The sequence below is a fragment of the Myotis yumanensis genome, unplaced genomic scaffold, assembly GCF_028538775.1.
Source record: "Myotis yumanensis isolate MYYU_CA2020_CCGP unplaced genomic scaffold, mMyoYum1.0.hap1 SCAF_4, whole genome shotgun sequence".
In the NCBI taxonomy this organism is placed as follows: domain Eukaryota; kingdom Metazoa; phylum Chordata; class Mammalia; order Chiroptera; family Vespertilionidae; genus Myotis; species Myotis yumanensis.
The window spans coordinates 32143638-32160862 of record NW_027223755.1 but is presented as its reverse complement, the minus strand read 5'-3'; the positions used below and the strand labels follow the sequence as shown (position 1 = coordinate 32160862).

At 37.0% G+C, this 17225-nt stretch overlaps 1 protein-coding gene and 1 non-coding gene across 5 annotated transcripts in view; both read right to left on the bottom strand.

Annotated features, from left to right (window-relative positions):
• The window catches only part of IPO11 (importin 11), a 128516-nt gene that overhangs the window by 102816 nt on the left and 8475 nt on the right, over positions 1-17225 (bottom strand). For all 4 annotated transcript variants that reach the window (XR_011471166.1, XM_070412044.1, XM_070412046.1 and 1 more), the window contains exons 2-5: positions 11906-12049; positions 10176-10276; positions 4396-4468; positions 2542-2745 (exon numbers count right to left, since the gene is read on the bottom strand). Coding sequence is in view for 3 of the 4 variants with exons in the window: in XM_070412044.1 (XP_070268145.1) it covers positions 2542-2745; positions 4396-4468; positions 10176-10276; positions 11906-12043 (516 nt within the window). In the remaining variant the exon portion in view is untranslated. The remainder of the gene's footprint in view (positions 1-2541; positions 2746-4395; positions 4469-10175; positions 10277-11905; positions 12050-17225) is intronic.
• On the bottom strand, positions 7093-7199 carry LOC139009610 (U6 spliceosomal RNA). The gene has a single exon (XR_011471343.1). It is a non-coding gene; the product is annotated as a U6 spliceosomal RNA (small nuclear RNA).

Genomic DNA, 17225 nt, shown 5'->3' with positions numbered 1-17225 from the left:
GGTTGAGAACCGCTGTCTAAGCTGAAATGTTTTTCCAGGTATATTAAGTTTTGTATATACTTCCAAAACTCCTTTTTTTTAAGTTTTACACAATATTAGACTTTGAAATCTAACTGGTATCTAAGAACAAGTATCCCTTCTCTATTGTTTATTCACTTAACAAACAATTACTGAGAACCACCACTTAGGTACATCCTTCTGGGCTTGAGAGTAGGGTTATAATAATAAAAGCTACAGTCCTCCCTCATAAAACTCATAGTATAATAGATCTCAGAATGGTAAGTTAACAATTATAACTCAGCACAATGTAACAAATATTGTGCTGGAAGTAGGTACAAGATGCTGGATAGACCTATATTTTATTCTATATGGAAAGGAAATAGCCTCTCCATATTGAGCATTTAGAGCCAAGAACATATAAATCACACTGCTTGTCAGGGTCCTACATATTTTAATAACAATACAATCAAAGGATTAAAGAAAGATGTATTTCACCTGGAGGTAAAAAACAAACGGAAGGGATAAAAGCGAGCTTCACACTACAAGGAAACATAGCAAGAAAGCTGAAGTAGTCAGAAAGCTATCCAGAATAAGGTCCCTGATTAGATAAAATCTGTAGAGATTGCTTAGGCTAAATATAAATTATACCTGAAAACTAAAGCAACACATTTGGGGCATACAACTTGAGAAAGCCAAACTAAAAATTAAGACTTCCATAGAAGGGTAGAAAAGAATAACTATAAAACAGAATATTCTAGATATTTGACTTTTATATGGAAAACTTCCAATATAAAAACAAGTGCACAAACGTAGATGTGAGGATGAGAATAGAGGCTGAAGTGATGTAATTTGATGGAAGGGGCCACAAGCCAAGGAATGAATGCAGGTGGTTTCTAGAAGCTAGAAAGGCAAGGAAACAGATTCACCCCTTGGAGGTGACAGAAGGAACACAGCCATCATGACATCTTGATTTTAGGACTTCCGACTTAAGAACTGAATAAATATAATGAAGCTGATGTCTGTCAAAGAGAACTTGGAAAACTGAAGTTTGGATCCATTATTTTTGGATCAAGGCACACCAGATTACTTAAAGAGGAAGAAAACTTTTTAATGGTTTGTCACAAATTTATAAAACTTAACGGGAAGAATTGACTGCAAAAGAAAGGCAAGAAGACATAAGAAGAAGAATTAACCCTGCACAAAATGAACTTGAGATAACCAATACTCTTCTGAATCAGACAAAGGAAGATGCTGTCTCCTAAAAAGTGAAAGGTGCAGTCAAGAGTAATTTCTTCCAAAAATATTTTATGTTTGTCTATATTCCATATATATTTGAAATATCAAGGTCCTACATATTTTGATAACAATAAAACCATAGGATTAAAGAAAGATGTATTTCACCTGGGGGGAAAAAACAAACGGAAGGGATAAAAGTGAGGAAAACCAACAAGAAATTCATAGAAAGACTTGAAAGGATAAATTTTCCTTTCCTTGTCCATTTCTTTAGCCCCAGTTAGATATCAAGCAAAAGTGACAAGGATTTCAAAAGCAACCTTTAACTAAAAGAACTGCTCTTACACTCAGCATCCTCAGTAAACATAAGATTGACTATTTAAACCCACTAGGTTAAAAATAAAGAGGGCAGCATGGCCAGTGTGGCTCACTTGACCATGGACCCATGAACCAAGAGGTCACCTGTTCAATTCCTCTTCAGGGCACATGCCAGGTTGCGGACTTGATCCCCAACGGGGACGTGCAGGAGGCAGCTGTTCGATGTTTCTCTCTAGATTTTTCTAATCTCTCTCTCTCCTTCTCCCTCTCCCTTTCTCTCTGAAAAAAATCAATAAAAGAATACTAATAATAAATAAATAAAAAGGAACTAATGTGGTTCTGACTTAAACTTAAGTGTATATAAGAATCACCTGGGAAGCCAAATCCAGATTCCCAAGCACTATCCTCAAAATGAGGATTCCAAAAAAAAGCAAGAATACTGTTGAGACTCACCAGTGTTATATGGTACAGTCCAAAAAGTCAGGTTGAACAACAGGAAAATCGCTGTTTTGGTAGTTCAAGACAAATACAAAAGCACCAAAGCAAATGAACGAAGAAAGGAGTCTTTTCAACAAATGGCGCTAAAACATGCAATAAAGGACTACTGCCCCTCAGTTATGTCAGGCTCCTTCCTACATCTGCCCATCCATTACCCAGGCATGTCAATTTTAACTTCCTAAATTTCAGGTCTATATGTTCCCTTTACCACTGCTTCATTTAAGAGCTTTATCATCTCATCTGAACTATCCCAATAGCCTCAAACCAGTCGCTTTGCCTTCAGACTGTTCTCTACCAACCAATTCCCCTCACTGGCAGTGAAGTGGTCTTATGGTCAATCACTATTCAGCTTACAATCTTTCAGCTATTACCTATTATTCTGAACCTTTTGGAGAAAATTCATAACCTTTCAATAAAATATTTAGGTAAAATTATGAATAGTTTTATATAAGTAGCATGGTTTTCATAATGTAATTAAGTTAAATCACTTACATCAGAAAACAGTTTTCTATCAGCAGCCAGACGTTTAGAGGCCAGAGTCTTGGTGACATGATAGAAGGTAAGTAAAGCTCTATGCTGTCGAAGATCATCTTGGACTTTCACAGATTCTATAAGAATGGGAATCAGTTCAGGCCACTGTCTGGGACAGTCCAATCGAGCAACTTTAGCAATGAGTACTGCAATCTGAGTTGCGATCTGGAGGGGGAAATTAATCATCAGAAATAAACATATGTATGGGGAAAAAAGGAGAAATATGTACTACTATTTGTAATACTTTAAACAAGAAAATAAAATTAAAAAAAAAAAAAAAGAAATAAACATGTAATAAAAGCAATGGATAAGAAATGCATTCATATTTCAAAGTTACCTTTTTGGTTATTATACATTTGACCAAAATGAATAAAATTTTCACAAAACAACTGCTTAAGACAGTAGTTCTCAAAGTGTGGTCTATGGATTTCAGGGTGGGGGGTGGGTGATTTAAAATCCTTCCAGGGTCTGTGAGTTCCTCCCTTTCCCAATAACATATTTCCTTCATATAACTTCTACCAAAATAATATACTGCAACAGAGTAAATAAAGAAGCAGATATGAAAGTGTAGACATCTTTTTTAAAAATATGTTTTTATTGATTTCAGAGAGGAAGGGAAAGGGAGAAACAATGATGAGACTCATTGATCGGCTGCCCCCAATTGGGGATTGAGCTTACAACCCGGGCATGTGCCCTGAGTAAGAATCGAACCGTGACCTCCTGGTTCATAGGTTGATGCTCAACCACTGAGCAACACCGGTAGGCTGGACATCTTTCAAATAGCCAGACACCAGAGAGATATGGAAAAGTACAGAACAATGCAACTCTTCTCATCAATTTATCTATTGCTTTGAGAAACAGCTATTGTTCATCTTTTAAATTTCTATTTACATTAAAAGTAATGATTTTTATTATTTTTATTTTATACATTTTTTTTAATTTTCAGTTTTAGTTTCTAATACAGTAAATATTAACCCTAATCCTTTAGGGTTTTATTTTGGCAGTGTAAGGAAATTCTAGATTACAAAGTTTGAGAACCACTGACCTAAGAATAGAAATGAACATCAAATATTAGGTATTTAAATAATGATATTTGTTCAGATCAGTGTTAATCAAATTCTGACTGACAGAACATCTAACCAATGACTTTCTAGATCACCCAAACTCTTCCTAATCACCTCCTGACCCAGTAAGAGCTACTCCATTCCTCTCCATCTTCCCTCATCTCCTTAAGGATCTATAAAAGCAATAATACGTTGAGATAAAATTGCATTGAATACATGACCAAATACAGTGTGCTTTGTATCCATAAGCAAAACTTACTTTATTCTTAGAAGAAAAATCCCACTATAAAAGAAAAAAACTGTATAGTTTACTATCTATCCCTCCCCTCACATAGTAAGAACTGAAAATGTGATGGATGAAATAGACAAAATCGTGAAATCATCCTATAGTATACAAACAGAAGGGTTCATCTAAATCATTAAATTAAATTCCATGCAGTAAGACTACAATACAGAGACATTTGCTTTCCATGTTAGCTAAAAAAAAAACTGAGGAAGTTTAAAATGCATACAAGTATGTCTTAAAACGACTTCTGAGTTTTAAATAATTAATTGCCAAATCTAGCCAAAATTCTTAACAGCTAGAACTGGATCTCAAAATTCAAAAATCAACAGAGAAATGTATATAAACATCACAAATGGACATTATGTAATAGATTTTATTTTTAATGCCCAGTAACAAAATTAGTTTGAAAAAGAAGCAAAAACTAAGGAAAGGGAAAGAATAATTAGCATTCATTTTCTCACTAACCTGATTTATTGGTTCATTGAAGTTGGTGATTAGCCCTGCACGCAATGTAGATTTCTCCTCCTCTGAGAGAGCACTGAAAAAAAAGATGTATTTATTATGCAAGAGAATGCTACCTAACAATAAATGCAGGTAAGCACTACTGTGAATTTTAAAAATAAAAAGCTTTTTAAACAAGGTGTCCCTGATTGTTTTGGTAAATAAATAAAATTATTTCCATTGTACGTTGGCACATCAAGTAATTCAAAAGCATAAAATTTCTTCAAAATTGAATAAATAAGAAGTACAAAACAGTAAGCCATATAATATAGACAAATCCACAGTAATGAATGTAATTTTTCTTTATTTTATTTTTTTCATCACTTTATTCCCCTTTTACTCTACCTCCCTCCTCCCAATCACCACACTGTTGTTTCTATCCATAAATTGTTCCTTTTTTTCCCTTTTTTGCTTAACCCATATGAGCCCCCAGCCCCTACCCAAGCTGTCAGCCTGCATTCTATGAGTATGTCTCTATTTTGCTTGTTAGTTCTGTTTGTTCATTAGACTGTACATGAGCGAAATATGCAAGTGGTACTTGTCTTTCTTTGACTAGCATATTTCTCTTAGCATAATGAATGTGATATTTTGATGTTTGCTTTTGATGTAAAAATAGTTACAGACAAAAATATTAATGGTTGCCAAAACCGGTTTGGCTCGGTGGATAGAGCGTCGGCCTGCGGACTGAAGGGGGACAGGTTCGATTCCGGTCAAGGGCATGTGCCTGGGTTGTGGGCACATTCCCAGTGGGGGATGTGCAGGAGGCGGCTGATCGATGTTTCTCTCTCATCGATGTTTCTAACTCTCTATCTCTCTCCCTTCCTCTCTGTGAAAAGTCAATAAAATATATTTAAAAAAAAAATATTAATGGTTGGCTAAAAAAGAACCAAAAAACCTGTAAGTAAAATTAGTTTTCCATTGACTTCTTCTTAAAATCTGATTGCAGTTGTTCTCTAGAGAAAAGGATCAGGTATCAAAGAATGCTTGGGATGGAAGACTTATTAGAAATCAACTAGTTTAAAAATCTCTCATTGTACATATCTGGAAAGTATACACACAATACCAATATTCTGACTACACTAGATAGCAAAAGGACAGGGATGGAGAATATTCACTGTATAAGATGGTATGCATTTTACTTTTCTAACTATATGAATGTATTGTTTATTTAAATCTTAAATCCCTCATTTTAAGGTTTTCCATTCTGGCAGATGAATCGTCCCAATAAAACCAGCCATAAAAGTTGTAGAGAATTAAAAACAAGTTATAAAGCATCTGTTAAGATGAACTGTGTCCCCCAAAAAAGACATCTTTAAGTGCTAACTTCAAGAACCTGATTGTGACCTTATTTGGAAACTGTGGTTTTACAGATGTGTAATCAAGCTAAAATAAGGTTATACTGGCTTAGGGTGGCCCTAATCCAAGAACTGGTGCCCTCTATAAGGAGAGGAAATTTGGACAAAGACACAGAGGAGACATGTGAGAAGTCTATGTGACGATGGAGGCAGACATCAGAGTGATGCACCTTCAAGCCAAGGAACACCAAGTATTGCAGACGACAACTGGAAGCTAAAAATACACAAGGATTCTTTCCTAAAGCTTATATCTTAATATATACCAGAAGAGATAGCTTGGGATTTAACTTCTTAATACCATACAATAACACTATTAATTTGTAAAATTTAAAGTAAATTCCAGTTTCTAATTCTTTAAGTGAAAGTACAATCTGAAATATGTAATCATAATTTACTCTCCCTTACAGTCATTTTAAATGACTACTTATACTCATTATAACCATATTCTTCATATAACCAGTATAAAATCAATTTTAGGAATCATCTAAAATATAACTGAACACAGCAGTAGAAAAATTTGTGCTGCTGCACTCTTTCCAACAAACCAAAAATACAGTTTCTTATCACTAAATACTGTCTCTCAAAATTATGAATTTATTTTAAAATAAGTTTGATTTAAACTACAATATCTTAAGTGCAGCCTTAAAAAATTCTAGTTGCTTCCAATATTATTCAAGGGCATATTTTATAAGCACTTTGAAATAGACAAGTTTTTTTTAAGGCCTTATAAATATAAGAGCTATGGTGCCATCTACTGGAAAACAAAGGCTATGTTACTTCTTCAGCAAGGTTCACTATTTTCTATCAAATAAATTCCAGAGTCATGTCTGCATTTCCTGTCCATCAATTATATAACATGTATTAATTATTAAGAGACATATGTTAATTTAACCACCTACAGAACAATTACAACTGAATCTGATGAGATTACAAATGTATACTATCCCATTCCCACTGCAAAGGAAATTATGCAAAAGAAACTGGAATTAACATCTAGTTGGCTCAGAATTGACCTGGGATTTCCTTCTCAATGACTTTTTTTCAAAATCCTAACCTCAAATTCTTTAAAAATAAAACACAAACAAACATTTTTTTCCCAACATGAATTATTCAACTCGGCCTTTGTTCTGTGCTCATCAAATGTGAGATCCTCGAAAGCAGGCCAACAAGAAAGCCATGCATACACCTGCCCATAATAAAAAAAAGTCATGGGAAAAAGCAATAATATGGATACTGATTTGTAATTAACTATGTAGAATACTTTTCTTCTTTAATAAGTAATACATTTATTTTTCATTTAAGTATTAAAAAAAAAAAACACTTCACAAATTTGCAAGTCATCCTAACATAGGGACCATGCTAATCTGCTCAGCATTGTTCCAATTGTAATACGTGGGCGGCTGAAGTAAGCACAAACTTATTCTTTTACATAAAGAATGAAGATTAGCCCTAACCGGTTTGGCTCAGTGGATAGAGTGTCGGCCTGCGGACTGAAGGGTCCCAGGTTCGATTCTGGTCAAGGGCATGTACCTTGGTTGCGGGCACATCCCCAGTAGGGGGTGTGCAGGAGGCAGCTGATCAATGTTTCTCTCTCATCAATGTTTCTAACTCTCTATTCCCTCTCCCTTCTTCTCTGTAAAAAAATAAATAAAATATATTAACACTTGGAGTGCGGGAAACGAGTTAAGTCAGCTCGCGTGAATTGCGCGTACTCCACGGGAGCCGTCTTAACTCGGTTCATATAGATTTGCGGTGGAGTGCGGGAAACGTGTAAACTCGGGCCGATTGTAACTGCGTATTACCAAATATTTGTTTGTTTGCCGTTCACAAAGATACCTACCTGCGTATGCGAACCGTTTCATACCCATTGGGGTAATAGGTATCATAAAAATCCCTTGTAAGTAGAGAACACTTTATGGCGCTGGTCGAGTACAATACCGTTAGGGTACCAATGTATTGTTTTCTCATTTTATAACCGATATCCCTGGATATCTCACCATGCAAAGAGAATAGTTATTGAGAAATACTTCTTGTGTCCGGACGTCTTTAGTTTTGAGTTTTGTGAATATTATTACGTGTTTAAATATTTAAATATATTGTGATAAAGACATTCATATAGAATTTTTTAACCAAATAAAATAAAATCGTTCCGCAAAGTGTTCGCATAATAATTATTTTTTTATATCAGATATCTATCGGAGTACCGCTATTTTCAGTTAGTATTATTTTTATTTGCTTTAACCTAGAATGTCGCAGCATTCAGACTATAGTGATGATGAGTTTTGTGCAGACAAGTTGTCCAATTATTCTTGTGATAGCGATCTTGAAAATGCGAGTACAAGTGATGAAGATTCTAGTGATGATGAAGTAATGGTGCGTCCCAGGACATTGAGGCGACGAAGAATTTCGAGCTCCAGCTCTGACTCAGAGTCAGATATAGAAGGCGGGAGAGAAGAATGGTCGCATGTTGATAATCCACCGGTCTTAGAAGATTTTTTAGGGCATCAAGGATTAAACACAGATGCTGTTATAAATAATATAGAAGATGCCGTGAAATTATTTATCGGAGATGATTTTTTTGAATTTCTTGTAGAGGAGTCAAACAGGTATTATAATCAAAATAGGAATAATTTCAAACTTTCAAAAAAAAGCCTAAAGTGGAAAGATATAACCCCTCAAGAGATGAAGAAGTTTTTAGGGTTAATTGTTCTCATGGGACAGGTGCGCAAAGATAGAAGAGATGACTATTGGACCACGGAGCCATGGACGGAGACGCCATATTTTGGTAAAACGATGACGAGAGACAGGTTCCGACAGATATGGAAAGCTTGGCACTTCAATAATAATGCGGATATCGTAAATGAATCAGATAGACTTTGCAAAGTGAGACCAGTACTAGATTATTTTGTGCCTAAATTTATAAATATTTACAAACCTCATCAGCAATTATCACTAGATGAAGGGATCGTACCTTGGAGGGGAAGATTATTCTTTAGGGTATATAATGCTGGCAAGATCGTTAAATATGGAATATTGGTTCGTTTGTTGTGCGAAAGTGATACAGGATATATCTGTAACATGGAAATTTATTGCGGTGAAGGAAAGCGATTATTGGAAACGATACAAACAGTAGTGTCTCCATACACTGATTCGTGGTACCATATATATATGGACAATTATTATAATAGCGTCGCAAATTGTGAAGCACTTATGAAAAACAAATTCAGAATATGTGGAACAATCCGGAAAAATCGAGGTATACCTAAAGATTTTCAAACAATTTCTTTGAAAAAAGGTGAAACAAAATTTATAAGGAAAAATGATATATTGTTACAAGTGTGGCAATCAAAAAAGCCTGTATACCTGATTTCTTCGATTCATTCTGCGGAGATGGAAGAAAGTCAGAATATTGACAGAACATCAAAAAAGAAAATTGTCAAACCGAATGCACTCATTGACTACAATAAACATATGAAAGGTGTTGACCGGGCCGACCAATACCTTTCATATTATTCGATATTGCGGAGGACGGTCAAATGGACAAAAAGGTTGGCAATGTATATGATAAATTGCGCATTATTTAATTCTTATGCAGTTTACAAATCAGTGAGGCAAAGAAAAATGGGTTTTAAAATGTTTTTGAAACAAACAGCTATCCACTGGTTGACGGATGATATTCCAGAGGACATGGACATTGTTCCAGACCTTCAACCAGTACCGTCTACTTCTGGAATGCGGGCTAAACCACCTACATCTGATCCACCATGCAGGCTATCGATGGACATGAGAAAGCATACGTTACAGACAATTGTCGGAAGTGGAAAAAAGAAAAACATTTTGAGAAGGTGTTGTGTATGTTCCGTTCATAAATTGCGCAGTGAGACACGCTACATGTGCAAATTTTGCAATATACCTCTACATAAAGGGGCGTGTTTTGAAAAATATCATACGCTAAAAAACTATTAATTTCTATTTGTTTTGATTTATTATGAAAATTTTATTTTAAACTTTAAAAATATGTGTATATTTTTAGGTAATAAGTATTTTTTGGGTTTTTCGTATTTAGTTTATATATATCGAATTATTTATGTACTGAATAGATAAAAAAATGTCTGTGATTGAATAAATTTTCATTTTTTACACAAGAAACCGAAAATTTCATTTCAATCGAACCCATACTTCAAAAGATATAGGCATTTTAAACTAACTCTGATTTTGCGCGGGAAACCTAAATAATTGCCCGCGCCATCTTATATTTTGGCGGGAAATTCACCCGACACCGTAGTGTTAAAAAAAAAAAAAAGAATGAAGATTAACAGATATACTCCAATACTTCCCTGAATTTGAAAAGGATTACTGCACTGAGAGGGGGAGAGTGATGAAACTTACTGAGGTGCTACACGTCTCCAGTAACGATCAATTCCATTTTTAAAATACAGCACAGCAAGCCACCTTACATTAACATCCAAATCGTGATTTGTGAAAATATTCTGTAAATTAAAAAAAACATAGTATTAGAATAAACTGTAAGTTAAAAGTATAATATACAAGAAAATATGAATAGACTTTTTAAATTAGTTTCATTTAAATTATATCACTACAGATATCATATTATTTTCTAAATACCTACAGTTCAATTCATATAAGAAAGTAGAATGCTAATTGTTTAAGCTTAGTAATGGATACGTGGAGATTCATTACATTATTCTATTCTTAAGTATGTTTATTTGTTAATAAACGTAAAACAAAATAAACCTCATTATATATCACAATCTACACACACACAAAAAATCATCGAAATAAAAAAATCAAAATAGAGCCATTGACAACATAAATTCAAAGATTCTAAGGAGTGAAAGCCTTTGGGTTATTAATAAATGCTATGAAATAAATTATTTGAAAGTATTCTCATTAAAACAAGTGTGCTTACAAATTTAGTTTGATAGCAAAACATTTTTAAGTTATATAAAGGCAGATGTGATGTAATTTCAACTCAAAATAAACCAACATTCAAAAAATCTGCTTACTGTGTTAATACAGATAATCCTCATTTTTCACAGCAGTGGGAGACCTTAATAATGACTGTGCAAGCTAAACCATGAAACATTATTTTAATAATAAAAGAGAAAATTATAATGTTCTGTGATCTTTAAATTTTTTATCAAAAAATTGAAATTATTATAAAAAATGTATAATGATAGTTATAAATGTATCTATACTAATAAAAGGGTAATATGCAAATTAGACTGGGAGACCTTCCAGGAGACCTTCAGGACATTCTTCTGGACAAAGCCATGATGGTGGGGCCAAGGTAGAGGCGGTTAGAGGCCAAGAGGGGAGGGCAGTTGTGGGTGATCAGGCTGGTGGGGGGCGGGGTCGATGGGGGTAAGCAGACCAGCAGGGGGGCCAGTTGGGGGCAAGCAGGCCGCCAGTGGGGGTCAGTTGGAGGTCATCAGGACAGCGGAGGGGGGGGCAGTTTGGAGTGAGCAGGCCAGCAGGGGGGCAGTTGGGGGCGAGCAGGCAGGCAGGGGAGGCAGTTGGGGATGAGCACACTGGCACAGGGGACAGTTGGGGGCAAGCAGGCCAGCAGGAAGAGTGGTAGGGGCAATCAGGCAGGTGAGTGGTTAGGAGCCAGCAGTCCCAGATTGCGAGAGGAATGTCCGACTGTTGGTTTAGGTCCGATCCCTGTAAACCAGCAGTAGAACATCCTTTGAGGGATCCCAGATTGGAGAGGGTGCAGGCTGGGCTGAGGAACACCCCTCTCCCCCGTGCACGAATTTCGTGCACCAGGCCACTAGTATGAAAAGAAAAAGAACAGTAAAAATAATATTTACATTGTAATTTAAAACATCACAGAACTTCCAGTCAAGATGGCAAGGTAGGTAAATGCAGTACCCAAATCCTCCCACACCACATCAGTAGTGAAACCTTCTAAGCAGATCCTACCAATATCCTATTCACTCATCAACAAACATTTCTTAAACACTTTCAAAGAGCCATGTCCTGAATTAGTAAATGGCAGTGCAATGGTAGCCAACCATTTGGATCAGTTTCACTAACTAATCCACCAATACAAGCGGGTTTTTAAAAGTTAATATAATGGTGTCTGAACAACTTACCAGCAGCACTGAATAGAAACCTGGCTGTGTTTCCCACTGTTTCAACTGCTCCTCTGCTGGTTTTAAGAGAGCAGTATCTTGACTAGTGGCCTGTGTTAAGACCTGAAGAACAACAGTGCTGGCACTATTGAGATCCATGGAAACCTGGCAATGATAAATTAACATACTTGAATGTACATTATACACAAAATATTAACAGAAACAGAGAAAGAGCTTCAATGTTCTGAATTCCTCCTATACTTCAATCATCCACCTCCTTCTTCATGTTTCTATCTATCCTATGTATCATCCATACACTTACTTAAAATTCCCATAATTCAATTCAAGCCAGCTAAAATAAAGTTCAAGTTTTAAAATAATAGCCAATATATGAGCATATATTATATGACAAATATTATATGAAGGTTTTATTCATTTACATATTCTTAATACTAATTCTGTGTGGCAGGTAGAGAAGTCAAAGATCAGAGACTTTACCTTGCCATGGTCACAATTTTATTTTCTCTTTATTATATTCCTCCCTTTATCCCCCCCTATGCTCTCTTCCACCTCCACCCACCCAACCACTGCTCACTCCACCCCCCAAGGTCACAATTTATTAAGTGGTAGTGCTGGACTTGAATACCAAAGCCACACCAGTCTTAATCAGTATCTAATACTGACTCCCTTAAGTGACAGGACTGCTCTCTAAAGCAGCGGACACCAACCGCTGGTCCAAAAGGTTAGCAACCACTGGTCTAAAGCATCTCTGTAGTCCCAGAAGCCCAATAAGACACATAATATATGTTTAATAAATATCTGCTGAATAAAGAAAAGTGAACAACAAATGACAAGTGCTGGCAAGGATGTGGAGAAAAAGGAACCCTCGTGCACTGCTGGTGGGAATGCAGATTGGTACAGCCACTGTAGAACACAGTATGGAGTTTCCTCAAAAAATTAAAAAGGGAACTCCCATTTGACCCAGTAATCCCACTTCTAGGAATATATCCCAAGAAATCAGAAACACTAACCAGAAAGGATATATGCACCCCTATGTTCATAGCAGCACAATTTACCATAGCTAAGATTTGGAAACAGCCTAAGTGCCCATCAGCAGATGAGTGAATTAAAAACCTGTGGTACATCTACACAATGGAATACTGTAGATATTTATGCTGCAGTAAAAAAGAAGGAATTCTTACCATTTGCAACAGCATGGATGGAACTGGAGGGTATTAAACTAAGCGAAATAAGCCAGTGGGAGAAAGATAAATATCACATGATCTCACTCATTTGTGGAATATAATAAACAACACAAACTAATGAACAAAAATAGATCCAGAGACAGAGAAGCATCAAACAGACCGTCAAACTTCAGAGGGAAGGCAAGGGAAGGTGGGGCAGGGTTAAGAGATCAACCAGAGGACATGTATGCATGTATATAAGCATAACCAATGGACACAGACACTAGGGGGGTGAAGGCATGTGCTGGAGGATGGGGGTGGCCCAGGAGAGGACAATGGGGGAAAAACATATGTGGTACTTTAAACCAGCAGTCGCCAACTGGTGGTCGGTGAGGTCCGAAATATTGGCGACCGCTGCTTTAAACAATAAAGAATTAAAAAATTAAATTAAATTTAAAAAAAGAAAAGTGACCATTTTTGAACAATCAAGTACTTCTCACTGAACCACATGGCAGCTAATTAATTGATTTGTTTCATCCTGGAGGATTGAGGTGGGAAGCAGAGAGAAATATTCTTATCATTAAAACAAACTGTGAAAAATTAAGTTCCGAAAATAACAGTTGGAACCCAAAGCACATTTCCCCCTACAGAAGCACTACAAGTGGTTCAGATAATGGGGCTGTTAGGTCCGAGAAACAACCACCTTTCATAACTTCTACTGGAAACATTTCTAAGCACTAATTAATTTATAAGGGAAGCTCTAAGCAGCAATCAGTTCCTAAACTGCAGATTAAATGTATCATCAAAAAGAACTTAATTCAGGAATGACAGACCTATAATGGATTATTAAAAACACACATAAATAAATCTTAGTAAATGTTTTAAAGATCCCAAACAAATCTATAAGAGCAAATCTGACAAGTGGACTAATATCACTTTTATCGAGGAAGAACGTACAGCTATAGGAGAGCTTCCCAGGTCGTGTAACAAACTAGTACATGGCAGAATGAGCCCCATTACCAGATCTCTATTCCTACTATCACACGAAATGGCGTCACCACACCACCGACTCCCAAACACCCACAAACCTACCATATTCTCCCACAATAGGTTCCTAAAGAAACTGTCAAAAAGATCTCTGAATCCATCAGAAACCTAAAAGGATAACATTCAATATCCATACAGTACTTAACTGGGGAATTCTCTTGAAAGGACAGTGATGGCAACAAAGAAGAGGGAGAGCAATGTATGGAATCATTCAAATGTAACAGTGTGGAAATAAACTTCATTTGAGTTAAAAGACAGATGACTACCAGTGCCCCCTAGAATTAGCATGCAGAAATATAATAGGGTTTCTACTGCTATTTGCACCTAGTATTGAAGCAGACATAACCAGTCTCCAAAAGAGAACTGAGTGATAAAGAAAGGTGGTGGAGGAAGAAAATAACAGGAGGGAGAGGAGGGAGAAATCAAGAGCAGACAGACAGACATAACTAACTTGTGGGAATGGCTAAATGTAATTTCTCCAAGGACTTGCCAGGATCTTCACAGAGATCACCATCAGGTACACCTGAGGGCCAGCCACGGAGCTGGAGCAAGCAGGAGGCTTGGTTGCTCCAGTGATGGAGGAAGCCAAGCTTCCCGCCTGTCGCGGCCGGCTCTGAACTACACTCAAGGCAACAGAGTTTCAATTACAGAAGATAAATAAACCCCAGATACCTGCTTTCAGCCGGCCATGGCCACGGAGCTGGAGCGAGCAGGAGGCTTGGGTTGACCCTGGCAATGGAGGAAGCCAAGCTTCCCGCCTGCCCTGGCTGGCTCTGAGCTCCACTCAAAGCTACAAAGTTTAAATTATAGAAGGTAAATAAATCCCAGAATAAAAAGAAAAAAAAAGAGAGGCTGGGAGCTTCCATCACTGGGGGGCTTGGCCAGCCTGAAAACAGCCATCAGTCCCTCACCCAGGCTGGCCAGGCACCCCAGTGGGGACCCCCACCCTGAAGGAGGTGTGACCAGCCTGCAAACACCCATCAGTCCCTCACCCAGGCTGGCCAGGCACCCAAGCCTGATCCAGGACACCCTTCAGGGCAAACCAGCCAGCCCCCACCCGTACACGAGGCCTCTATCCTATATAATAAAAGGGCAAAATGCAAATTGACCCTAACAGCAGAATGACTGGGAATGACTGGTCACTATGACACACACTGACCACCAGGGGGCAGATGCTCAATGCAGGAGCTGTCCGACTACAGCTTTGTTCTGCTCCATGCTGGTAAGTGGACACCCCACGAGAGCTGCCGGGCTGCCAAAAGAATGTCTGACTGCCAGCTTGGGCCCAATCCCCCAGGGAGCGGGCCTAAGTCAGCAGGTGGACATCCTCCGAGGGGTCCCAGACTGCAAGAGGGCATAGGCCGGGCTGAGGGACCGCCCCCCCCAAGTGCACAAATTTTTGTGCACTGGGCCTCTAGTATACTAAATATAGCACATTTAAGTAGATAATGTAGTCACTAACTACACTCTCATCATAAAAGTTCAGGAGAAAAGGCTTACAAACTTGATCTTCAGTAACAAGAATTGATAAGCAACAGTTCTGCCAGATTATCTAAATTTGTGATAACAATGTTTACCAAAAAACAATTTCCTCACTCAGGGAACTCAATCTTGTAATCAAACAGCAGTTTTAACTCAGTCATCTCTAAGAAGCACTTAATATTCTATTATTTGGTGTTTATAAAAACAGTAGTTTAAAATATTTAAGTTTGAGAAAAATAACACCAAACAAAATGTTCTTATTGATTACTTTCCTTTAAGCTTCACATATTATATACATTTCCATTACATCAAAGGGAAATAAGTTTGTATTTGTTAGAATGTCTTAAATTTCATCTTTTTTTGTTTTAGTGATCCATTTTTATTTTTTCTTATCAATATTATTTTGTATTAGTTTCAAGTATGCAGCCTAGTTTAACTTCATTTCTAAGTCTTCTCCATGACAGTTCCACATCAACTTGTTTCTTTACCAGATAAACACACTACTAGATCTACCTACCATTCCTAAGAATGTAAAAATAAAGTGAGTAATCTGCAGTGCCACCTGATGGTAAGAAGTAAGTGCTACACCCCAAAGAGTATATTCCAAGCATCCTTTTCCCTTCAAGGGCAGGGAAAGAGGAGGACAATGGAATTCTTAGTGACCAGTTGGCCAGAACAACCATCTAGAAATATAGCAAGGGTTTTCAGGGTTCAATAAGTTAGGTCAATAAATGCTGTGAAATAGCTTCTTTGGAAAAGAAACAAATGGGAACCTAAGAATAAATGAATACAAAAAATACGGGATTAAAAATATGAAAATGAAAACCTCACCATAAGGCAAAACATGACAAGCAAAAACTTCCTTACAGCACTGTCTCTACTTCTGTAGTTAAATACTGAATCATTAAAAGTACTCTCTATAAAAAGACAAAGTGAGCTGAAGAGCTGAATGTGTTTTGAGCTTTACACAAACTAATTATAACAGAATTTAAGAAAATGTGATAACGTAAGCAATGTTTTAGCATAAAGAAGACTGAGAAAATGAAATAAGAACAGGCAGAGTAGCCCTAACCAGTTTGGCTCAGTGGATAGAGCGTCGGCCTGCGGACTGAAGGGTCCCAGGTTCGATTCCGGTCAAGGGAATGTATCTTGGTTGCAGGCACATCCCCAGTAGGGGGTGTGCAGGAGGCCAGCTAATTGATGTTTCTCTCTCATCGATGTTTCTAACTCTCTATCCCTCTCCCTTCCTCTCTGTAAAAAAATCAATAAAATGTATTTTTTTTTAAAAAAAGAACAGGCAGAGTAATATGAGGAAAAAGATGAAATCGCCTGATGAGAAAAGAAGTGCAGTATTCCACTTTAAGAGAAGGATAAATATGGCCAAATACAAGCCATTGAGAATATGGACATTAATAACTTAAAAGAGCTCCAATTTTCCTCCAGGAAAGAACAGGTATTGGAAAAATAAAAACTTGACAAGTAGCCTTTTAGTAAAATGTATAAGCAATGTTAATATTTACCACATACTACTTCTAGTAGAGCAGAGGGATTAGAGGAAGATGTCATTTTTTTTATTCAACCATAGTTAAATTCCTGCAAGTCAACTCGTGATCCACAACCCAACTCTA